This window comes from Schistocerca gregaria, chromosome 10 (assembly GCF_023897955.1).
Source record: "Schistocerca gregaria isolate iqSchGreg1 chromosome 10, iqSchGreg1.2, whole genome shotgun sequence".
NCBI lineage: Eukaryota > Metazoa > Arthropoda > Insecta > Orthoptera > Acrididae > Schistocerca > Schistocerca gregaria.
The window spans coordinates 216018790-216044095 of NC_064929.1; the positions used below are offsets into that span (position 1 = coordinate 216018790).

At 40.1% G+C, this 25306-nt stretch overlaps 1 protein-coding gene across 1 annotated transcript; it reads right to left on the reverse strand.

Moving 5' to 3' along the window:
• Window positions 1-2720: 2720 nt before the first annotated feature.
• On the reverse strand, window positions 2721-25080 carry LOC126293333 (1,5-anhydro-D-fructose reductase-like). The gene is made up of 7 exons (XM_049986522.1): window positions 24908-25080; window positions 24163-24330; window positions 19533-19733; window positions 14750-15006; window positions 12481-12640; window positions 3031-3128; window positions 2721-2950 (listed from the first exon to the last, which is right to left on the reverse strand). The coding sequence occupies exons 1-7, from the start codon at window positions 24980-24982 to the stop codon at window positions 2908-2910; spliced, it is 1002 nt and encodes a 333-aa protein (XP_049842479.1). The 5' UTR covers window positions 24983-25080; the 3' UTR covers window positions 2721-2907.
• Between the last annotated feature and the right edge of the window lie 226 nt (window positions 25081-25306).

Below are 25306 nucleotides of genomic sequence, written 5' to 3' on the forward strand. Positions count from 1 at the left end.
GCCGGGTGTCTTACAGCTGGCGGTCTCGGTTTCACTGTGACACAAACTGGAGAACTTTATAAGCAGCCGGATGGCATAGGTCCTGTCTGTTACATCTCTGTATGTTGTTGACTGACTGAAACTGTCTCCCACAGCTGGGAGGACTGAATGACTTTGACTCTTTTGTTGCTGTGTTCACAAAATCTCATGTGATTTCATTCTTAGGAGTTTCAAAGATATTGTGTATGTATATGTGTGTGTGTATGCCTCCATTACTAGCTGACTTACCAGCCTCTAGGGAACTGCAGAAACAGTTCTCACACCAGTCACCTGCCATACACAACTGAATGTAAGGAAACAGTCTGCTTATCTATTTGATGTGGCAATCAGCTTACCCTGAACAATTGTAGTAAAATAGTAGTAGCTGCTTTTTCATTTTTTTGTATCCTCAAAATTAATAAATATTATTTTTGAAACAGATGGTATGATATTAATACACTTCATGGAAGTGCAAGGGAACATTATGTACATCAATTTTCAAACAAAAGCCAGAAATGGATTTATTGAACGTACAAAATCCAGTGTGCTTCAGAACCTGTCACTATTTCTGTCACTAAAGACAATTTTGCAACAGCTGTCAAGCAAATACCATGTATGACAGGTGACAGTTGGATCATGGATCACTGGTGCTCTCATTAAGTGCAAATTGGGTGTCATACCGTTAGAACTGAAGCGAATTAAGGCCGAATGCCAGATGAGGAATTAACCCTTCATTTTCCTGCAGAAATTTAGGTAAAAATGATGCGCATAAAGTAAAAAAAAAAAAAAGTGTGCATCACTAGTCCTGTCCTCTGTTATTAATACACAAGTATTGTGACAGCCACACAAGTGAGTTTACCACAGTGAGCAAATAAATGTTCCAAGATCTGTAACCTCCCTCTTACTAATTGGCCTATCCTGCTTGCGATACAAAATATGACCATGGATCGTGTGTATGCCTACTGGATTTTTTCCAATTGTATAAGGCTATCTTTCCCGAAGAAGTGAGGCCGATAAGTAGGAGGAAAATGTTCAACCAACCCTTCTGATGAAAAGCCTACTAAAAATAAAAGTAATTAAGCCGAATGGGGCTATAATTTGGAAAACGAAAGTTATTTTGTGCATTCACTCACGAACAACACTGGACAGAAAGGGATACCACTGACCATGAATCCAAAAGTTACACTAATGAATGAAAATGAAGTAATTAATGTTCAGCAGCCCACTAGGACAATTTACAGCTTTTTTTAATTAATTTTTTTTTCACACTAATTTTAAGTGAGTATGTAAGGATAAAGAAAACTGAGAAATCATTCTTACGTTATGTTTGGCATTAAATTTTGAAAAAAGCAATAGAGTAATTATTTGAAAATACGCAATTAAACTGTATGTTAGTACTGTACTTCGTTACGTTAACAATGACTTTCAGTAACCTCAGCATAATGTCATCAAAGAAATTTAGAAGAAAAGCAAGCACTTTTTACTTTGCCGTTGTTTATTTTGCAAATTGGGTTTCATATTATCGTCTGAACAACTGAGCCTTTTTTACTGAATTGAACAGAATTAAATACTAGAATATGTACCAAACCAAACAGCCATGTGCTCCAAGCTATATGTAAAATAAATAAAACTTTCACATTCTTAATTTGTGCACTTCTTTAGATTTGGATTTTTTCCAGTGATTGATTCTCAAACTTGAAAAATGAAATTGCTTTTCTTTAGTCATATATTGAAGCTTGTTTTATAACAGTTGATTGAAAGTAGACTGAGGCTAAAATTCTTAAAAGAGAAATTGTTCAATAATAAACTGGCTGTAACTATTCAATTTGTTTCTTATGACACTGAGTTAACACATTAGGGAAAAAAAAGGAACAAGGATCCTGCTTGGTAACAATGTCTGGGGACAATGAGGACACAGTCGCCCTGAGTTTAACTGATTATTATTTAAATAAAACTTATCAATCAAATCACATTCAGTTGTGCTGCTGGGTTAGCCATTAATACTTCCTACCGATGAACAGTCTTACTTCAGTGCTGTGCATACAACGTAACTCGGAGCCGATGTCGGAACTGTGTTGCTGGAATTGCTGCTGTTGTTGAAGACGGTAGCATACTGTCAAGTCATGGCTAATTATAGGAACGGGCAGTCGTAATCAGTACAGCCTCTTCCACCTGTCCACTGTCCATACTCCTGCTCGAGACATCTGGCCGGCACGTGTACATGATGCCGCCGAAAATGGTACTCTCTGCTGCGAGAGCGTTAACACCACACTTCCGCACACTACAAGCGCAGGAACCCATCGCCCGCTTTCTCCACGCACTCTGCGCAGCAACTCCCTACCCAAAGATTTTACAACGCACAAGCACTGCAAATAATTCCTTTGGTTATTTCCCAGAGCTTACAAGTTTCACCAGTGATATCTAAACTCTATAGTGATCACCGAGTTTAACAGTAAGATGCAGATAAATACAATGAAATGTTGACAAATTTCTACCTAAATGTACACATACAGTGAAGCAATGTCCTTACTTATCAAAAGAAAGCATTTAAATTACAAATATTTACGTACAGTTAAAAAAAAAACATTATATACCAGTAGCAGGTGCCATGCATCTTGCATTTTCGGTGTTACAGATTGACATATTTGAAAACATTTGGGTTTTTCCATGTCTCTTCCCTTCAAGAAATAAAGCAAAGGATATATTCGTCTTCCATTTATTTTACTGTTTAATAATAATTACATATTTAGACAGTTTATAAAAATGTTAACAGTAAATAATAAAAGTACGGGTGCAACTTTAGTATGATGTACAAACTTACTACTGCATAAATCTTGTCGCCATCGTCCACTTGCCAAAAGCAGATGGTGTAATGCAACTTTTGTTGTTCTAGTAGCGCTCCTTGAATGGGTATTCTGGATGTCTCAATCTCCTGGAACACAGATAATGGCCATTCAAAAATAATGTGCTGATGAATCTGACAGTCTACTCAGTGTGAAGGAAAACACTTACTCCGGACCAATGCTATCACCAAACATCCGTCCCTTTGGTCCCATATCGAGTGTGTCCAATTTCTCCATATCCTCTGGTGTCAGTTCAAAATCAAATACCTGAAATTTTTATGTGATTTAAAATATGAATGACAAGCACAACTGTAAAGATGAAAGAAGCCAATTATTGTGTAATGTGAAGAAAAATATTAGGAATGATAGGTACATCAGAAAGAAAGTGGTCAAGGCACCAGACTCGTGCAGAGAACCACAGAGTTCAGATTTACATAAATTTTTCTAGTTGAATTCTGGGCTGGTTTCCTCAGAAGTTCTGCAATCAGCCCTAGTAAGTGTGCTGTCTGTAATGATCTTGAGAGTACTTTCACTTCCTTTCTGTCACTCACTTGAGAGCAGGAGAGGAAAATAAAAAATGTTGATACGGAAAAAAACGAGATTCAAAACTGAGAAGAAAGGACTGAAACTGAATGTCGATCATGGTCTTAGCTTGCACACTCGTTTGCCAGACTGGGAGTAACAGTTGAATGTGGGTTCTCGCAGTCATTAACCGGTCTGATTGAGATAGGGTTTGAACGCATAAAAAACCAGTCACAATCAACTTCACTGTATCAGTGGTTTGTATGACGTGTTTTTTTTTTTTTTTTTACTCTGCCAGATATCATGTGCTATGTAACATTTGGTAATGAAAAATTGGAAATGGTAACAAATAAAAAGAACCAACAGTGTCTTCCTGAATTTTGCCAGCCACAGATCCTCACAGACATTGTTAATATGAATAAAACCTTGCAAATGATTTCACTTTGAACCAAAAAATGTCAATAACGCAAGCAATTTGATGAACTTTGACATTGAAAAGATGAGTGAAATTAGTATTAGTGTCAGTGGTGTTGAGAAACAGCTGAAATCATTATAATTGTACTGAGCTCCAGGCCCCGGTTGAATCCTGATTTGATTCTATACTGAATTTGTGGCTTTCTTTGCACCTCTTCTAACTACGGTCGATTGTAGGTCATTCAAACAATAGTTCAAAGAAAGCACAGATCTCGCCCATCTGTGGGAAGGGTAGTAAAAGTGAGCCACAAAACTACTAGTATTCTTGACATCGATTTGTTGTTGAGTCTTAGATCATATTCTGAGCTGAAAAATAATGAGGTACCTTTAACTGAATGACCACGCAATGCCAACCAGCAAGGAATCTCGGAACATCGATAATGCAAAAACCTAACTCACACTTTTCTTATATGACATATGAAAGCTTTGGATCAAGGCTGTCGGGTAAATGCAGTATTCCTTGATGTGTTAAAAGCATTTGACTCAGTACCACATCTACACTTATTGTCAAAAGTACAATCATATCAAATTTGTGACTGGATTGAGGATTTTTTGGCAGGGAGAACAAATCTCGAATGGAGATTCATGGTAAGATGTAGAATTAATTTCAGATGTGCCCCGGGAAGTGTGATTGGACTCCTGCTGTTAGTGTTGTATATTAATGACCTGTCAGACAATATTAATAGTAAACTCAGGCTTTTTGCAGATTATGCAGTTATAAATAATGAAGTACAGACTGAAACAAGCTGCATAATAGTCTGTCAGATCTTGATAAGATTTCAAAGTGATGCAAAGATTGGCAACTTGCTTTAAATGTTCAGAAATGTAAAATTTTGCACTTTACAAAATGAAAACAAAAAGCATAAAATCCTTTGACTCTTAGTATCAATGAGTTGGAATTGACCAGCTCTTACAAATACCTTGGTGTAACAATTTGTAGAAATAGACTGGTCACATAGGCTCAGTTGTGGGTAAAGCATGGGGTTGACTTTGGTTTGTTGGTAGAATACTGGGGAAGTGTGATCTGTCTACAAAGGAGAGTGTTTACAAATCATTAGTGCAACCCATTCTACAATATTGCTCGAGTGTGTGGAACCCGTACCAAATAGGACTAACGGGGGATATTGAATGTATATAGAGGAGGGCAGCACAAATGGTCACAGGGTTGTTTGATCGGTGGGAGAGTGTCACAGACGTACTGGAAGACAGATGTAAAATATCCAGAGAAAGTCTATTGACAAATTTTCAAGAACTGGCTTTAAATGGTTACTCCAGGAATATATTACAACCCCCTACATATCGCCCACTTAGGGATTGTGAAGATAAGATTCGAATAATTACTGGATGCACAGAGCATTCAAAAATCATTCTTCCCACACATTGTATGTGAATAGAACTGAAAGAAACCCTAACGATTGGTAAAGAGAGATGTACCCTCTTCTGTGCACATTATAGTGATTTGTAGAGTATAGGTATACAATTTTTTTCGGAAATTTTGGGCACGAGACGTGTGTGAGCAAAGTTTGTTCCAAAAGTTCTCAATTTTGATCAGAAGAACTGTCGGACGAGCATCGCTCATCTCTCGAATGGTGTCAGTGATGATCCTGACTTGCTCAAAGGGTTGTAACTGGTGACAGAACACGGGTTTACAGTTATGACGTCAAAATCGAAGCCCAGTAATCTTAATGGAAGCATCTCGGAGAGCCGACGCCGAAAAAGCACGCCAAGTACAATCGAATTACTGTACCATAATGCATCACGAATTTTTGCCTCGAGGTTGTACGGTCAATAAGGAGTATTACCTCTATACGTCGTTTGTGAGAAGCAGTACACAAAAAATATCCGGAACAGTTCGTGGCTTTCGAATCACGACGACACACCTGCTTATTCGTCATTGCTCGTGAGAGATTTTTTGGCCAAAAACAACACGACAATCATGCCTTGACACCACAGTTACCAGATTTGGCCACCTGCTGCGACTTTTTCTGTTTCCAAAACTGAAGAGACATATGAAAGGATGAAGTTTTCAACGATTGAGGAAATGAAAACTGCATCACTTAAAGTACTCTAGGCTGTACCAAAAAGTGCGTATGAGAAGTGCTTCGAGGATCGGAACAAGCATTGGCACAAGTGTATTGTGTCCGAATGGGATTACTTTGAAGGGGACAATGTGCATATTTTTTCATAATAATATAAAGTCACCTTACTTTTTGAACACACCTCACAGACGTAGAATTATTTTTCAGATCTGCTCAAAGATAATTCAGAGATACAAATATTTGGGGAAAAACAACACATGTAATGACATTACTGTTGCCAAAGAACAGTATTATAACTAAAACTGTGAGATTTGTTGTTGCTGTCTTTAGTTCAAAGACTGGTTTCGTGCAGCTCTCCGTGCGAGTCCATCGTGTGCAAGTTGTGTCACCCCTGCTACTGCAGCCTACATCCACGTGAACCTGTAAACTGTAGTCAAGACGTGTTCCCCCTCTGCAGTTCTGACACTCCCGTACACCACTCCGTCGCCAAACTGATAGATACTCGATGCCTTCGGATGTGTTCTATCGATCTAAATCTTCCTTTAGTGAAGTTTTACAATAAATTTCTTTTCTCCCCAGTTGTATTCAGCACCTCTTGAATTAGTTATGTCACCTACCCACAGTTTTTTCTCTTTTTGAGAGACTCTGCATTTTATATCCTCACTACTTTAGCCATTATAATTATTTCTCTCCGTAAATACCTGAATCATTTCAACTACACTCCATTACCATTGTTTTAGTTTTGTTGATGTTCAGCTTATAACCCCTTTTCTAGACACTATTGATTTCGTTCAGCTGGTCTTCAGAGTCCTTTACCACCTGTGAGAGAATTGTGTCAGTGGAAAACCTAACAGTCTTTTTCCTTCTCCGTCTTTTTCTTCTCTTCTTTTTCCAAATTTACTGTCAGTTTTCTTTACTACTTGCTCAACATGCAGATTAAATTACATTGGGGATAGGCTAGAATCCTGCCTCTCGCCCTTTTCAATTATAGCTTTCCTTTGATGTTAATTTTGTTGTGTAGAATGTGTTACAGTTAAAATTATCAATAGCTTTCTCCAAATATATAAAAGCTATAAATATTGGTTTGTTTTTCTTCAACCTGTCTTGTAGTTGTAAAATAAGTCGTAGGATCAGTATTGCCTCACGTGCTCCTAAACTTCTCTGGAACCCAAACTGATCTTGTCAGAGGTCAGCTGCTACTAGTGTTCCATTTTTGCGTAAATAATTTGTGTCAGTTGTTTGCAGTCACAAATGATTAAACTGACAATTTGGTAATATTCACACCTGTCATCACCCATCTTCTTTTACAACTGGGATTATTGCATTCCTCTCAAAAGTGGGACAGTATTTCTCTAGTCATATATATTGCACGGAATATGCCTATTGTCTTCTTTGTTTATCAGCCTCTTTTTTTTTTTCTGTGATCACAGTTATACGAGATTTATTACTGTCTCAAAAGATGGTATCTATTCTTTATCAGATGGAATAGATTTTTCAGGGGTGACTCTCACAAGGATCTCGGTGATTCTGAGAATGTCATGTACTCCAGGTGCCTTTTTTAACTTGTCTTTCAGTGCAGTGACAAATTCTTCTCTTATACCGTAACTACCACCTCATCTTCATCTGCTTCCTTTTCCCTTTCTGTAACACTACTTTCAAGTTCATTTCTCTTGTATAGCCTATCCATATGTCTGTTTCTCCTCTCAGCTTTCTCTTCATTGCTTACCTATTTGAGCTCTTGGTACTCACACAGCTGTTTCTCTTTCCTCCAAAGCTCTCTTTTATTTTCCTGTAAGCAGAATTTTTCCCATAATCTTGTATGCTCCTACAACTTGGCATTTCTTCTCGAGCTATTTGTACTGTGCCATTTCGCATTTTGTCAATCTAATTTTTTAAACACTTGTAGTCTATTTTGTCTGCTTCATTGTTTATATTTTGTCCCTTTGGTAATGAAATTCAATATCTTGTGTGTTTCAAACAGATTTCTTTTGGGACTTGTCATTTTGTTTATTTTGTTCTTTGCTGCCTTCACTGTTTGATCTCAGTTATAGCCACTTGCAGTCTATTGTATTCCTTGCCACTGTTTAGTCAATCATTGCCTAATGCCCCCTTTGAAACAATCAACAGTCTGTAGTGCTTTCAATTTATCCGTGTCCTGTCTCCATAATTTCAAATCTTTTTGCAATTTCTTGAGTTTTGATCTGCATCTAATAATCAATAAATAATGATAGGGGCCAACATGGGGCCCTGAAAATGTTTAGCATGTTAAAATCTGGTTTTGAAATTGTCTTACAATTATGTAATCCATTGGAAACATCCCCTTGCCTCCAGGTCTTTTTGAAATGTCCAGCTTTCTCTCATGATGCTCAAACTGGTTGTTGACAATGTTTACATTGTGTTCTGTGAAAAATTGTATCATGCAGCTTCCCCCTTTCATTCCTCTGTCTGAGCCTGTCTTCCTGTTATTTTTCCTCCTCTTTCTTTTCCTTCCATCAAATTCCAGTGACACATCACAATTAAACTTTTGTCTCCCCTAACTATGTGAATAATTCTCTTCAATCTCTTCTTTATCTGCAAAGTTAGTAGGCATATAAATTTTTACTACCATGGTTGGTGATGGTTTTGCATCTTTCTTGGATATAATGAAGCATTCACTATGCTATTCATAGTATCTTGTCCATGTCTCTATGTTTTTATTCACTATTAGACATACATCTGCGTCACCCCTGTTTGATTTTGTGTACTTTCCTGACCAGAAATCTTGTTTCTGCTGCCCTTTGCAATTCAGTAATTTCCACTATATCTCACTTAAACCTACCCATTCTTGTTTTATCTCATTTACTCCCAATTAACGGATGAACGTTCCACACTCTGAGCTGTAGAGTGACAGTGCTGTCTTTCCCAGTGATATTATTCTGAATAGTCCCTGCCTGGAAATCCATATATGGGAGTAGTTTCCTCCTGAGTATGTTACCCAATAGGATTTCACAATCGTTAAGCCATACATTATTGTCGAGTCTGCCCTTTGTCACAAAACCCTTTGTTCTTTGTGGACTGTGATAGTTATAGTAGGCAGTCAAATGAAAGCGAGACACATGAAAAAGATTAAGTTAACTGTTTATTATTTCAAAAGTAATTGCTGTAACTGTTAATACACACATCCAGCTGTGAGACAAGATAATCAATGCCTTCATGTTTGTGTTTGTCTACAGAACCACGATTGTGCCCAGGTGCACAGCTGTGGGTAGGCCTACATGTTGTCGAGGTTGTTTCGACTGCGGTGCAGAAGCTTTGCTGCAAAGCCCTTATACGTCCTCCGTACAGTCTCGCACTCTCCCCATGCGATTTCCACATTTTTGGAGTCACCGAGAAAGACATTTTTGACCGTCGATTTGCTTTGGAAAAAGAGGTGGAATCGTGGTTCCGTAGGCAACCGCAAACATTTTCCGTGAAGGCATTGACTGTCATGTCTCCCACAGAGACAAATGAATTGACAGTTATGGCGACTGCTTTTGAAATAATAAAGTTTACTTGCTTTGTTTCCATCTGTCTTGTTTTCATTTGACTGCACTTCACATATTTCACAAAAAGAAATTAAATAAAACTAAGGCAGTAATTGCCAATATCGTGGAAAATCAATGAGTACTGCTCAGTTTTTCAGACACTGAAGTTGTTACTTGTATCACTAATGAAACATATCTTCCAGCCACTATGTATCGAGATACAAAGGAATTAGACATTAGCTGCCAGTGAGACTGATTTATATGAATGGGGCTTGTTGAAAATTTGTGCCAGACTGGAATTCGATCGCAGGCTCTTGCTTCCTAGGCAGATGTGCTGACCACTACACCATCTGGACACAGTGGTTACCAGAACTGCACGAACTATCCTAGCGTGCCTCCTGTTGGGTCCAAATTCTCAACTTATACCACACACAACCAACGTAGTGCCCCTGTTCATTAGGCTCATTACTCGCAGCATCTTGCCGATTCCTGTACGAATTTGAGTTTGGTGCACATCTGCACTGAAGGGGCCATTTTCCGTCTTTGCTGTAATTATATATATGCGGTGTCTCTTCTTTTGTACGTGTCTGAATGAGGCTAATGAGCAGGGGCACTACATAAGTAGTGTGTGGTGTAAGTTGAGTATTGGGTCTGACGGTAGGTGTGCTAGTGTAGCCCGTGCGGTTGTGGTGAGAATTGTGTTCAGATAGCGCAGTGGTCAGTGCATCTGTCTAGTAATCAGAAGACCCGGTTTCAGATCCTAATCCGCCCTAAATTTGCAACTTTCCCCACTGACATACAGGGTAGTTCATCTGAAGTTTTGGATGAGATTATCTCGAAAACTATAGATCGGGTAAAAATAGTGGGTAAGACAGGTTCGTAAGTTCAAAGTGGGACATCAAATGATATTACACGTGACCTCCAGCAACTTTTAAATCTTGATGGAAACACCCATAGTTTATTGCAGATTCGGATTCTCCATAAAAAAGTAATCAAGTTTTGTCTGAAACATTTTTTTAAGCCATTGACAAATGTCGCAGAAATCAAGGAAAAAAGTAAAGTTGGGGAAGAACTCAGATTTATTTAGAATTGTCCAAGAAAGACGGATCAAATCAAGAAAAAAGGTGCACCAAATCTTTTGTTATGCCAGATTAAGCTATATTTGTACAAAATGTACTGTATCCTACTTCTACCGTTACCCAGGAACGACGATGTGGACTAGTAGAATGATGTTCCCATGGGGTGCTTCATTAGTGAGAGTCCCCTTGCTTCTGACATGTTGGGGTGCTTTATTAGTGTCAGTCCCCTTGCCTGTCACAATTTGGGGTGCTTAATTAATGAAATTAGCCATGAAGAAATTGTTCTAAATTATCCCCATTTGCTTCAATGCACGAAGTCAATCGTCTGTGAAAGTTGTCCACAGTTTTGAACAGCACATCCCGTGGTATGGCTGCACATGCTGTTCGAATGTGTTCCTCCATATTGTTTCAGGTTGTGGGCTGTCTGTCATAAACAATATTTTTTAAATAACCCTACATGAAAATATCAGGAGATGTTAGGTCTGGTGAACGTGGAAGCCACTGAATTGGTCCACTGTGTCCTGTCCACTGACCAGGATACTGTAAATTTAAAATGTTCTGCACATTTTTAGCATAATGGGAAGCTTCTCTGTCCTACTGGAACCACATTCATTGGCTAGTTACTAAATCAACATCTTCCATTAGCTCCAACAAATCATCATGGAGAAGTTGTTAATAAGATTCCCCATTAACATTTCGGTTAAAAAAAATGCCAGTGTGGATTGACAGGGGACCAATCATGACGATTTAATTTGCCATTGTTTTTGAATGTGGCTTCATCGGTGAACATAACGTATCTGAAAAAGTCATAGTGGCCTCTTATCATTTCCAAGGTCCATTGGCAGAAAAGCACATGTATTTGCATATCTTTCGGCGTTAATGCCTGTGCCAGTGTGATATGATACTCATGATATTTATGTTCCTTAAAAATCCTCAAAACAGTTGTTTTCGGTATTCTAGTTTTTCTCTGAATCTCACGACTACTCATTTCAGGATCCAGTTGAACACGGGCAAGAACGGTAAGGGTACAAGCATCATTTTCATTGTATTCGCGATGACGAGGTGGACGGTGCATGTATCCATTTCGAGCTCATTGAGTGCAATTTTGAATAATGTTTTTGCTTGGATGTCATCTATTTGGGAAACGATCCACATACAACTGCGTAGCTGCAGCATAATTGTTATGGCATTCACCTAAAATTAACATAATATCAACAATCTCTGTAGGAAGATAGTGCGCCATGTTTCACTAAAGAATAATTTACTTTCATCAGTTGATGTTTACGTTTCACAATCTGAAAATGAAGTGACGTCTGATTGCATTGGACTGACCTTTATACTGACCCATAGTTTGCTATTTGGCCACAGTAGCGCCACGGTCGGGTGAGTAATGCAATTGTGAAGAGTTCCCTAACGAGATTTTAATACAGTTCCGCCTCCCTCCATCAAAAACTGTGGCAGGTAGGATGCTTTTTGTAAAAAAAAAAAAAAAAAAAAAAAAAAAAAAAAAAAAAAAAAAAAAAAAAAAAAAGCTTAATTTGGCATAATGAAAGAATTGGTGCACATTTTGCATCGATTTTATGCGTCCTTCTCGAATCATTCTAAATAAATTGGAGTTCTTCCCCAATTTTAATTTTTCTCAATTTCAGCGCTCTGTGTAAGTAGTTTAAAAAATGTTTCGGACAAAACATGATTACTTTTTTATGGAGAATCCGAATGAGCAATAAAAAATGGGGTTTCCATTTAAGAGTTGCCCCCCTTGCTCCACCCTAGGTGGCAGGGTCTGGGGGTCACGTGTAGTATCATTTGATGTCCCCCTTTGAGCTTACGAACTTGACTTCCCACTATATTTACCCAATATATAGTTTCTGAGATAATCTCATCTGAAACCTCAGATGGACCACCCTGTAGATCAGTGCCCACTGGCACCTAATATCTTTAATTCCATTGTGTCTTGACTAGTAAATGGTGTTGTGAACCGTGCCCCTGCACACATACTTACATCAAAATTCTGCCGGATACGCTCCGGCTTGACACTCTTCGGGATGACAACTATCCTGTGCTGCACGAGGTGGCGCAGCAGCACCTGAGCGGGAGTCTTACCGTGCCGCTGCGCGATGTCCACCACGACGGGGTCTGACATGGGGCTCAGCTGCACGATTCTGCGAGCAGATGGGAGGGAAGACGCTAGAGGAAAGAGTTACCACACATTCTTCTTTGTACAGTATTTCTGCTGCAAGCATTTGTAGTAAAAATCTGACAACATGTTGTCTACATACAAGTTGTGAGGCACAAGATTAAAAATGGACAGGAATTACAAAGGGAAAAAAATGACAGTGTGTTAATTCAGCAAACGTTGTTGGTCACAGCCAGGTGTTAACATTTTTAATGGTACAGGGGGTGGACAAGAATCTGGAAACACCACAAACACACACTTTACTGTACCTAATACAGTGCAGGAAAATAGTTGGCATTCAAAACAGCTTCCAGTCATTGTGGGATACATAAATATGGATCTTATTGGTTTTCAATGGAATCTTACACCTTTCTTTCTGGAAAATATTGACAATTTGAGGCAGTGATATTGGAGGGGATAGCGGTCATGCACCCTTCTCTCCAAAGTGACCAGCAAAGGCTCAATAATACTGATATCCGCTGACTGCTGTAGCCAGCAGAGATGTGAGCATTCATCCTCCTGCTCACAAAACCAGCGCTTGATGATGTGGACTATGAGAACAGGGACCCCATCGCCTTCAAACACGGCTTCACCATTTTGGGGGAGGGGGAGGGTGTGACCTTAGTAATCACAGGGTCCACGGAACCACAGAATACCACAATATGGCTGCCTAAATGATCAATAACTCCAGTCGTGTTTCACTCTCGGAATGTAAACTTGGACAGAAGTTGGAAACAGTATGAAATGAGACCCCATCCGACCAAATTACTTTTCTCCATTGGTCCATGGTCAGAGTTTTATGGCCTCAGCACCATGTTTTCCTGTTGACGGGTATCCGAATCATTGACGAGTTGTTTTTGAATTCCAGCCTGCTTTGTAATCCCTGCTTCTGGAGCTCCATTTGTGTTGTCAGGTGCTGACAGGGTTCAGGAGGGTGATGTTCAGTTCTGCAATGTCTTTTACAGTCATTGTCATCTTATTTTTCAAACTTCCTGGCAGATTAAAACTGTGTGCCGGACCGAGAATCAGTCGGGAACTTTGCCTTCTGCGAGCAACTGCTCTGCTGTGTGAGATACCCGAGCACGACTCGTGAACTATCCTCACAGTTTTACTTCCACCAGTACCTCGTCTCCTACCTACCGGACTTCACAGAAGCTCTCCTGTGAACATTGCGAGAGTAGCACTTCCGGAAGAAAGGATATAGCGATGACACGGCTTAGCCACAGCTGTGGGTCATTTCCAAAATGACATGCCAGGAAGTTTCGTTACAGCACACACTCCGCTGCAGAATGAAAATTTCATTCTGGAAACATCCTCCAGTCTGTGGCTAAGCCACATCTCCACATTATCCTTTTTTTTTTCCAGGAGTGCTAGACTCGCACAGTTCGGAGGAGAGCTTCTGTGATATTTGAAAAGTAGGAGACGAGATTGTGACGATGGGTCGTGAGTTGTGCTCGGGGGTCTCAGATGGTAGAGCATTTGTCCGCAGAAGGCAAAGTTCCCAGTTTCGAGTCTCGATCCGGCACACAGTTTTAATCTGACAGGAAGTTTCATAACAGTGCACACTCTGCTGCAGAGTAATAATTTCCTTCTCTTATTTTTCGATGACCGTTTGTATGTTTACTCGACACATACTTTTGTCCACACTCTGGTTTAAAAGATGAGGTTTTACTGCATCCTCTGCCTCTTGAAAACCAAGCACTGACAATGCACTCACAAACATACAGGATACTGTTCTGAGCTCGACTGACACCTGCAATGTATTGAGGACCTTTGGACTGTACTTCTGGTAAAGCGTGCATTTCTTGGAGTGTGTCCATATTTCTGTCAAACCCCTGTAGGTGACTGATACTTCACAGCATCAGTATGTATTAGGTTCGGTTTGTCTTCAGGTGAGCATTATCATAACAAATGGTGGGGCATAAAATTTCACGTTTATTGTACTGGAGGACGTATTTCACAGATAGAAAATTTCCAAAGCGTGCTTCTACTCTGTCAAACGTATTTAGTTAACACGCGAGTGGTACAGATAGCTTTTAAAATATACTGTGAGCTGCAGGAAAAGTGCTAGGAATTTGTGATGTAGCAGTCTCACTTGCTGGTGTCACCACCCCGTCTGCGGACAAAATCGACCATCCCCGGAGAACCGAGGGGGCCGTACGCGCAGATGGTGATGTCGAGGGCGCGGCAGAAGGCGGCCAGCTCGCGCTGCTGGAAGTAGACGTGTAGCTCCACCTGCAGGTTGGCCGGGGGGATGCGCGCCGCCTGCCAGATGCGCTTCACCTGTCTGGAGTTGAAGTTGGATAGCCCAATGGAGCGCGCTCTGCCCGAGTCCACTTGGGCTTCCATGGCCTGGACAGGAAAAATAAAAAACAAAAAGTAACGTAAACTAAACACACAGTATTGTGGATAGTCCACAGCATTAAATTCTTCATTAACTGGCTTTTGTTGTACAATGGTACCATCAGATTTTAACAGTTCATCAATGTCAAAGTGTGTACACTGTTTGTGTCAATACTGAAATAGGTGTTATATGTCAAGAGTAAAGTACAAACATGGAGTAAATGCCAACTGTGATAGTGCAGTGCTAACATAATTGTAAATGTTAACTGTGATGGCAAAGGAAACAAACTAGAAAAACATTGCCATATAAAATATAAATAAATAAGCAAAATAATTGTGCAACCACACACGAAGGTGATGTGGAAGGGAAGAATTACACTCAACAAAATAGTATATGTTCATATACTGGAACAGTGTAATAGCCTATATAACAATTTATATTTTTTTCACGTTAACTGGTTATAAGATTGCATCTCGCTAGAACGACTTCATATTTGCACGTGAAAAGTGCGGACATTATTAATTTATTCTATCAGCAGTTTGAAAATTTAAGCTGTCCCTCAGTACACTTCTCTTGCATCAATTTTATTTTATCACAATTGTTAAATTTATTGAAATTGTTACTCAGGCTATTACCCTGTTTCAGTATACGAACATAAATGCCCGCGTCTGGCCATCACAGTTTAGGTGATTTCCCTAAATTGCTCCAGGAAAATGCCAGGATAGTTCCTTTGAAAGGGCACGGCGAACTTCCTTCCCCGTCCTTCCCTAGTCTGATGAGACCGATGACCTCGCTGTTTGACCTATTCCCCCGACCCGACCCGACCCGTACAGGACTTGAAGGTAAAGTGTTAAAGAAGACCCCTTTAAAGCTCAAAAGATTTTGGAGCACTGTTAAATGCAAAATATTTCCACAATTTTGCAAGGCTCACTGGTAGATAACTGCATAGCGTATGTGCTCGTAATTTGAAAGTCACCAATTCGATTATCTCTGGTAGCAAACTTTTTTTTTCTTTTATGCAAATTATCTATGTATTGTCAACTTTGAATGATAATTGACAAATAGTGCATCAAAATTTTTAGTACATACATCATCATTTTATTATTAATTACTGATAACATGAAGATAAATTAAAATTTGATAGACATATTTTTAAATGGAAAAAAATTGTATACATCAGTAATACCATTCAGTCTCTAGAAATAAAAAATATGATTCTTTTCAGTTTGATGTTTTGTACCACGAAATTGAATTTTGGAACTCCATTCATTCCTTCCTACAAAGCCAGCTGTGGTAGTGCTGCTCTGGCACTAGCTATCTGGTGATAGGCTGCAGTTAGTGCGTCTGAGCAGCAGAAGAGATGCTCTGAGCAGCAGAAGAGATGCTCTGAGCTTAGCTGGGGTGGCACGAGATGGAAGAAGCAATATAGCTGTACCGAGTGACAACAATAACGACACCGTCCAGAGGCCAGTGCCGGACCAGCCTGCGGCGGGTCATCAGGGCTCGGGATTGACACGGCAGCTGAGGCCGTCCATATCTGTGGGCCGAGTCCGGACATGTCTGGTGGGATGGGGAGAAGCGGCTGTGACGACTTCAGCCACTGCCGGAAGTCGCGGCATCTGGTGACGTACATTTTGCTGAGCTGTGTCGGCCCTGGTAGGTGGTTCTGTCTGGACTAGTTTTGGGTGCAGTGTGGTGAGCCAGTGTTGTCACTGCAACACACATTTGCAGGCGATAGGAATTGGACGGTGGCCATCAATTTGGCCGAAAGTTGATACGGAATGCCATGTGTCGATGAGCCCGGCAGACTGTGCAGTCGACAGTTGAGGTGCAGTGTGGCCGAGCTTCCTAGCCGGGGTCTACCTGGAGGGTGGACACTTATTTATACAGTGGCCGGAGAAGGTGGCGACCGCAAAGAGGTTTGCGGAGGGTGGTTCTGTTGTCGCTATTGTATATTAAGGTTCTCAGATTGAGATTATTGTATGGCAGGTACTGTGCACAGTAGAGACACCAGTGAATTTTGTATGTATTTTTTGTACGAAGTGTTTGTTATGAGTTTTCGTAATATATGGTGTGGCTTTGGGGGGAAAGAGTGTGGCTTTTGCAATGTTTCATATCTTGTTGTTGACAACATGTTCCGCTGTTGTCCACAGTTCTGTCTGTTTGGTGCTTTGTTTAACAATGTGCCACTGTTAAAACATTCAGTTGTTCACACACATTTGAATTTGGTTTTGTGTTAAAATTTTGGCCAAGTTGGGTGGTAAGAAACACACAGAATTTGAAGTGTGTTACCTGGCCAGTTAATTCTACTGATCTTTAAGACGGTGAAATGAAGTGACTGTCTACAGTTTCTGACTAGTGAAAAAAACCCTGAAACAAAACTGGCATACCTGAACAAAATAAAAAGTCTTTGTTCATACTTTAGACAAATACAGATTTGAGAAGGGGGCCGATACTGGGACCCTTGATGTGTCGAAGTCGTCCCGGTCCCTTTACGTGCCACTTTCATTCGTAACTAGTTTGCACCAAGGAGACCGAATAAAAGAACACGGTAGTTGTGCTTATAATTGAAATATCTGCATTCGTTGTTGTATGAGCACTACAGAACCATATCTTTGTCATCCAAATGCACCAGACAGTTTGGGAGCTTCCCTCTCTCTTCAGAATATCAGGTGACATGCAACCATTCTTCCCTAGCCTGAAGGCTTAAGGCAAAAAATATATATAAAAAGCTAATTAAACATTTTGACTGAAGACGATCCTCCTTCACACGCCACCAATCACTGGCCACTGACACATGTGCACATTCAGAAACACACACACAGCTACATATTCTAGGACTTTTGAATATGAATGTTCAGTACGAACTAAATGTTTCATTTTCCAGAGAGAGAGAAACATTATGTAGTCATCAACTTACTTTAATGTAGCTTTCCAAGGATTTCAGTGTTAGACGGATATTTGAAGAGGTATTAAGTAAGAGTGTGGTTTTCTGCAGCTCTTATTAATGTTTACGAAGAGGAAATTCCCGTTGAAAGCGTAAGAAAAAGATAAGCATAATACTAGGAGGAGAAAGCATAAAGGCAATTAAGTATGTGGATGATCAAAGAATGTTCACTGAATCAGAGGATGAAATAGAATTTACGGTGGAGAGGATTGTAGAAGTGGGAGGAAAGTATGGAGTGAGGATAAATATAGGAATGAGAATTGGCAAAGAAGAAGGTTCTGTCAAAATATCTGTGGTGACAAATATATCACAACTAGCAAAACCTTTTACATACTTAGAAGTTAGGTAGCAAAAAACGGAAGCCTTCTGTATGAATAAGAAGTAAAATATTTATAGGTAAAAATCAAGCAATGGAAAATCCACACACTCGTGCAAATGCAACTTGCACACACGAGTGCAGTCTCACACGACTGTGGTCCCAGTTGATTTTTTTATCTAGTTTATTGAATATATATATATCTTTCTGCTTGTTTTAGTTGTCCTTAGTTCTTTGATAATCATTGTTGCCACAATTGTATCATGGTAACTGATACCAGTTTCGATGTGGACATCCTCAAAGAAGTCAGGTCTACTTGTTGCCATTAGATCCAGCATCTTTCCATCACAGATGGGCTTCTGAACTATCCATTCTAGGTAGTTTTCAGAGAAGGCATTTAGCATTGTTTCATAGGACGTCTTACCGTGCCCATAACTAACAATTTTCCCAATTAATTGTTGGATGATTAAAATCTCCACCAGTGATTGCAGTATGGTTGAGGAGCTTACATACAAGTGAACTGTGGTTTTCTCTAAAGTTTTCTGTTACATCAGGAGACGATTCTGGTGGGCGATAGAAGGATCCAGTTATCATTTTATGCCCACCCTTGATACTGAGTGTATCAATCTCTGCCTCAGTGAATTTGAGTTCGTTGTCTAGTGTGACAAATACACCACCTCCATTTCCCATTTACCTATCCTTTTGATATACATTTAAATTTCCCCCAAAAATCTCATTGCTATCAATTTTAGATTTCAGCCAGCTTTCTGTGCCTATTATTATGTGAGCTTCACTGCTTTTCATGAGTTCTTCAAACACTGCCACTTTGTTGCGAGTGGTTCAGCAGTTTACTGTTAAGATTTTATTACTCTCACCTGTGGGATACATTTCTTTCTATCTAACACTGATACTTCTGGGTTTCCTACAGCTACCATTATCTGAATTGGATGGAGGGTTGCCTAATCTAGAAACCCCTTGTGAGCATCCGATACACAGTCCTGAGTAGCAGCCTCTGATGTGTAGTGCACACCTGACCTGTTTATGGGGACCGTGCAGTTTTTGGCCCTATGGTGGAAATCCAGAAAGTAGCACCCTAGCTCATCAGAGAACTTTTGAAGTCTCCGGTTCAGACATTCCACTCGACTCAGAACTGTAGGGCCACAAACAGTTCTGGGGACAGTGCTGCACATTGTGAGCTTCGTTGAAACTCCATGCTCAAGGCTGGTCGTCTCGACCTTAACCAGTACCGGCTGTTAATAGTAAGTTGGTACCTTCCACAGGCTGATGTGATCAGTATTCATATCGATAAGAAGTTTTCCGTCCTTGTCTCTTGGAAAAACGGAGCCATCCACATCTAGGTGACCTACAGGATGGTGAATGAGGTACAGGTCAACATATTCCAGCTGCAGTGCCTCGAGGGATTTCTTGAGGTACTTCTCCACAGACTCCGCTCTGTTTCCATTGAATGGAAGCTGAAAATAGATAAAAATGTGGCTCATTATAATGTACTAAATTGTATTTAGGCTACTGAATAATCTGAAGAATAATAAAGGATTGAGAAGTGATTAAAGACAGATCATCCAAAGCTTATGGATAACAATAGTCAGAATTAGTGACATGACACCATACGTTTTTAATCTCACAAATTTCTGATAGTGAGTGGCTACAAAACTACTACATCAGCAGCTGACATTGGCATTGGTTGTTGCATCACAAATAAACTGTAGAGTAGATTTTCTAAAGAAGAGCAATGCTCCAGAAATTTGTATTTTGACAGACTTACAAAGGGAGACTGCTGAGTCTCTGCTGCTCAAAGAGGTTTCCTTCTTTTTAGTGAATGCTCTGCATTTGAAGTGTCAGCTGTAGAATGCACTTTCGTTTGTCTCAGTCAGCTGAAAATTCTTGTTGTAGTGTTATGCTGAAATGAGTGGCACTGTTCCGAGTCCTGACAGCTGTGAGTTGAGAAAAATAATCCAGTTTTTTCTTGCAAAGAGAAACTTGCAATTTCAGATTTTTGTAATGCTGTCACAACTGTTTACGGGAGTAGTACGAGGAGTTGCACTAATGTGTGCAAGTGATACCGTGCCTTTAAAGATGGCAGAAGGAATGTCGACAGTGAACAGAGAAGTGGGCATTTGTGACTGACGAGAAGGTGAACGAGAACGAAGAAATGATTTGTGACCACTATTGATTGATTCTGGGCCAGATCGATGCAATGTTTGCAGAAATAGCCAGCTCTCTTTCACACAAAGTCATTAATGAAACACCTGGTATTTGAAGATTCTTTGTGAGGTTGTTAATAGAACAAATTACAGATCAACACAAAGTCAGCAGACTCGCTCATGGGAGTGACATGACTGTGAGGTGAACAGTTCTTTGACTCTGTTGTGACTGGTGATGAGTGGCCTGTTACACCCCCAAAAGGATGGTGTTGTGGTGACATGAATCCACACCGTCACCTAAATTCAAAACCTTTGTTTCGACATGAAAATTCGTGTCTTCTGTCATTTGGGCTATAATGAGAGTCTCCTTATTGAATTTTTGCCCTAAGGGGAAAGAAGTAATGCCGCGCAGTACTGTGAAACCCTAAAAATACTACAGAGGGTGGTACAGAACAAAAGGAGGGGATTTTAACGAAAGGAGTGTGCTTGTTGGATAACATTGCACGTCCCCACACAGCAACATAGCAACTGTCGGATTCCTTCGGTTGGGACTTCATCAAACAGCCCACTCAGAGTGCCGATTTAGCACCTTCAGATTTTCACCTTTACACCTCTCCGAAGTTGTTTACGAGTGGAAAGAGGTTTTCTGTTGACGACGAGGTCCAGAGTGCCGTCAAACAGTGGGCCGTACAGGTGGCAGGAGACTTTTTGTCAGAGATATCAAGAAGCTCGTTCCTCACTCCACAAAGTGCACCGAGAATGCAGATGACTGTGTTGCACAATAGTGTTTGGTGTTCATTTTTCATAAATATATATGTGGTTTCTGCTTCTAGAGGCATTTTCAAAAGAACAGATACAATTTTAATTCTGCAGCCACTATAAATCGAGACAAAAAGGAATTAACTACAGTAGCTGCCAATGGACAAGGATTTATGTTGACGGAACAATTTCAAAATTCGTGCCAGACCGGGAGTTCGAACCCGGGTCTCTCGCTTACCGGCCAGATGCGGTGACCACAATGCAGTCCGGACACGGCGACCACCACGACCGCACAGATACCGCAGCTCGCCTCTCGTCAGACGCGGACTCTCAACTTACACCGCACACTACTGATTTAGCGACTCTGCCCGTTAACCTCATTACTCTTGCAGGAACACGAGTAGTGAGGCTAATGAGGAGGTGCATCAGTAGTGTGTGGAACAAGTTGAGAGTCTGGATCTGGCGGGAGGCACGCTAGGGTAGTCTGTGCGGTCGTGCTTGTGGTGGTCACTGTATCCGGGCAGCATAGTGGTCACCACATCTGGCTGCTGAGTGGGAGACCCAGGGTCGAATCCTGGTCTGCTGTGAATTTTCAGCTTTCCTCATTGATACAAATGAGTGCCCACTGGCAGCTAATGTCTTTAATTCCTTTGTGCCTTTTCATAAATATATTGCCTTTCACATTTTTAAACAACTGAATAATATTAATTTCTGCGCATGCCTTGTGTATGAAGCCATTATATGTTATATTGTGGACACACTTGAGAAGTAGTCTGGAATGTATAAGGACCTTGTATATAATCTCTTTTATAATCAAATTGTAGTGCCCCACTACTACTACTACTACTACTACTACTACTAGTAGTAGTAGTAGTAGTTTTATCCATCTGTAGATCTCTTTTAACAGGATGTTGGATATGTTCTGATTCTGATTTGAGTATTTAAGGAGGCCAAACAGTGAAGTTCATTAGTCTTCTACTCATCCACCACTACCAGGACATAAGCAATGTATCCAACCTGTATGTCTAGAGTAAATTCTATCCACAACTCTGGGAATGTGTTCAGAATGTTTACATTGTGTATATCTCAGGTGGAATGTGAGAACCAGCCCAGTATTCACTTAGTGGGATGAGGGGAAACCTAAAAACCACATCCAGGCTGACTGGTACACCAACCCACCAATGTTAATCTGCCAGTCACATTCGATCTTGGGCCGGTGTACCTCCCTGTACCAGAAGCATTCGCATTAATGCGTGTAGTATATTGAATGTGTATTGGTATTTAAGAATGATAAAAATAAATTAATTCACATATACTGAAATTAACACACATACAGGTCTAGTACAACAAGGATGGCACGAGTAGTCAGCTGTGGCCTTATAATAGAAACCATCCCATCATTTGCCTGAAATAATTTAGGGAACCACAGAAAACCTACATTGGGATAGTGGGACGAATATTGGAGCTTTGGAACTCCCAAATGTAAGGCCACTCTTTATAAAACATTGCTGCCTCTTTCAGTTTATCCCTAGTGAACAATACTATTGTACAAATAAATTATTAAATAATGATAAAAGGCTAATGCTAAAATGTTCCTTCTTTCTCACTCCCAGTCACTGCACACACCACGTACATTGGTTCATAACACTACACTCACCACCAGCTGACTTCCGGACCATTCTGTGTACTGCAGTTTCCAATCTGCTAGCCTAAAAACTGACTCAAGATTCCTCTGTAATTTGTGATATGTTGAGCTCGTGGAGAGGATGTGGTGTTAGTATGGCATATTGTATAGCTTTGTGGACAGGTTTTTCAGAAAAGGAAAAAAAGGAGGAAAAAATTTAGTGTGAAAATGTTAGGTAGACTGCTAGATCTTTTATAATACATGTATTATTTATCTGTGTTAAACTTTTTACCAAATTCCTTTTTAAATAAGTTTGTTTGAGCAATTTCTTTATCTCCTTTGACAATATATTGTACAGTTTTATTCCCTGGTAGAGAAATGCTGTTTTAAGTTTTGTGTTTATTTTTTCTTGGTAAGTGTAACTTCAGTACAGATTTTGTTTCATGCTTGTAGCCAGAGGTGTTCATGCAGTAATTATCAGTATTATTTTTGATGTGTTCAACTGGCAATAAATGTATTCACACAATCAGTTGAAAATTGCAGGGTTTTGAAGAGATTTTCACAATAAGTTCAACTACTATTTTTGTTTATTATTCTAGTGGCCCTTTTCTATGGTTTGAAAATTGTTTGTATCGTGTGCACTTGATCCTCAGAAAAGAATGTCGTAGCTAAGAATGGAGTGTACATATGAAAGTTGTGTAATTAGAAGACACCAACCATTAGACACAGGACTCTAAGGATGCTGATGGCATTCTGTTTGCAAGTACGTTTGTGTGTTCACTTCACTTCAACTGAGAATGAGCATTTGTTCCTAGCGTAGCAATGAATTTAAGTCATACTTTTGCTTTGGCCATGACTGAGGATACATTGTAGTTTCAGTTAATGTTTCCACACACTGTTACTATTTCTATGGTGGAACTGATTCTAATTGTTACGCGTTAACCTTGTGCTCAAAGGCTATTGTGTTTCACTCTTCTGTGAAGTGCATAACTTCACAGGTGTCTGTAGAAAGAACTATTTTCCATCCTTTGTACCAAGTTTGTAGTTTGAAACATCTGACTGGATAGTGCAATATGTTTCATTGCTTAACACTTACCCATAGATAATTGCATTGTAATAAAAATTAAAACAATTACTATCATGTGAGGGCACAATACATATTTTTAAAAAAATGAACAGTGATGTTCCTGTGACAGTTCACTGGGGTTTTATTTCAGTACTGGTGGAAACGTAGTCTAATGAAACATTCCAGTAATTTATAGTTTAACTCTGTTCCCGTCGTCCACTTAGGTCAGTGACATTGTTAATGTTACAAACAACACTTCTCTTACAGTGTGAATGGTACGATTCACTTACCTTCGTCACAATGAAAACATCCTCCCTCTTCAGTCTCCCAGAATCGAACCACTTCTTCAGGGTCTGGCCTATCTCCGCCTCATTCCCGTAGGCGTAGGCAGTGTCTATGTGGCGGTAGCCAGCCTCCAGTGCTGCGTCCACAGCCTGACCCACCTCCCCATTCGGTGACTACAGGAGGAGGGAAAGAAAAACAAAAGCTGATACTGTAATGTACAAAGGCAACACAGGGAGATTCTGTTGGGATATGTTGTGCCTGGAAGAAGTACAGAAATATGTGAAGGTTGTAGAAAGAGACTGAGCTTCTTACACAGTGCAAGGACCCCTATAGTGAGAAGTGAAAGTGATGTGTCAGTCAGGGACAACAGTAGACACTTAGGCTCACATCTATGAGAGTGCTTGTTGCCCACAGTTTGACTTTCTGTACAGAAGCTGTTTGTGCCTCTTAGCACCATATCCTATGACTAGTTACGATTAATAAGAAGGTGCACGGTTTGAGAATGGCCGTGTCAGCATGAAACCGGTAGCCACTGCAGCAGAAATTGTATATTAATGCAACTGAGATGGACAAAATTAAAATGAATTTCAATCTGTACGAACCAGGTGCTCCTTCACACTGAGAGTAACAGACGATGAAAGGATTAAATAAGTTTAAAAGAGCTATACGGGAATTTCAGTCTGGACCCTGGAATAGGAGAAACATTGCAGTATTGATCAGTATTAACCTAGCAGTGTCATCTGCTCTTACCTGCCACGTTCCCAGGCCGACAATTGGCATCTTGTGGCCATTAAAGAATGTGACGTATTCCAGCTTGTGTGTCATTTTCTTAGCTTCAGTGATGCAGCAAAATAAAGTAATAAAATAGCACCTAGCAGCTACAAGCACCCTGTCTGACTGTATAAATAAGCACAGCTCACAGCTAGATAAGAAGGCACTTCATGCTATCTTTATCACACCACTCCACTACTGATAGAGTAGTAACAGAATTACCCTGTGATAAGCTTAGAATCACTAATTTGGTGATAAGCACAATACTGCGTAATACAGTTCAGTATTCTTTCTTCGTTTCTTTTACACATTACATTTTGGTATACCACACTAGAGAGATGGTCATCAGACAGCCTCTGTTAGCAAACATTAAGGTCG

Excerpts from the sequence above, each read along its gene's own strand:
- LOC126293333 (XM_049986522.1), bottom strand. The coding sequence starts at position 24,982 with ATGACACACAAGCTGGAATACGTCACATTCTTTAATGGCCACAAGATG. Across the intron at positions 15,007-19,532 it reads ATCACATCAGCCTGTGGAAG|GCCATGGAAGCCCAAGTGGA; the intron begins GTACCAACTTAC and ends TTTCCTGTCCAG. Across the intron at positions 3,129-12,480 it reads GTATCCGGCAGAATTTTGAT|GTATTTGATTTTGAACTGAC; the intron begins GTAAGTATGTGT and ends TAAAAATTTCAG.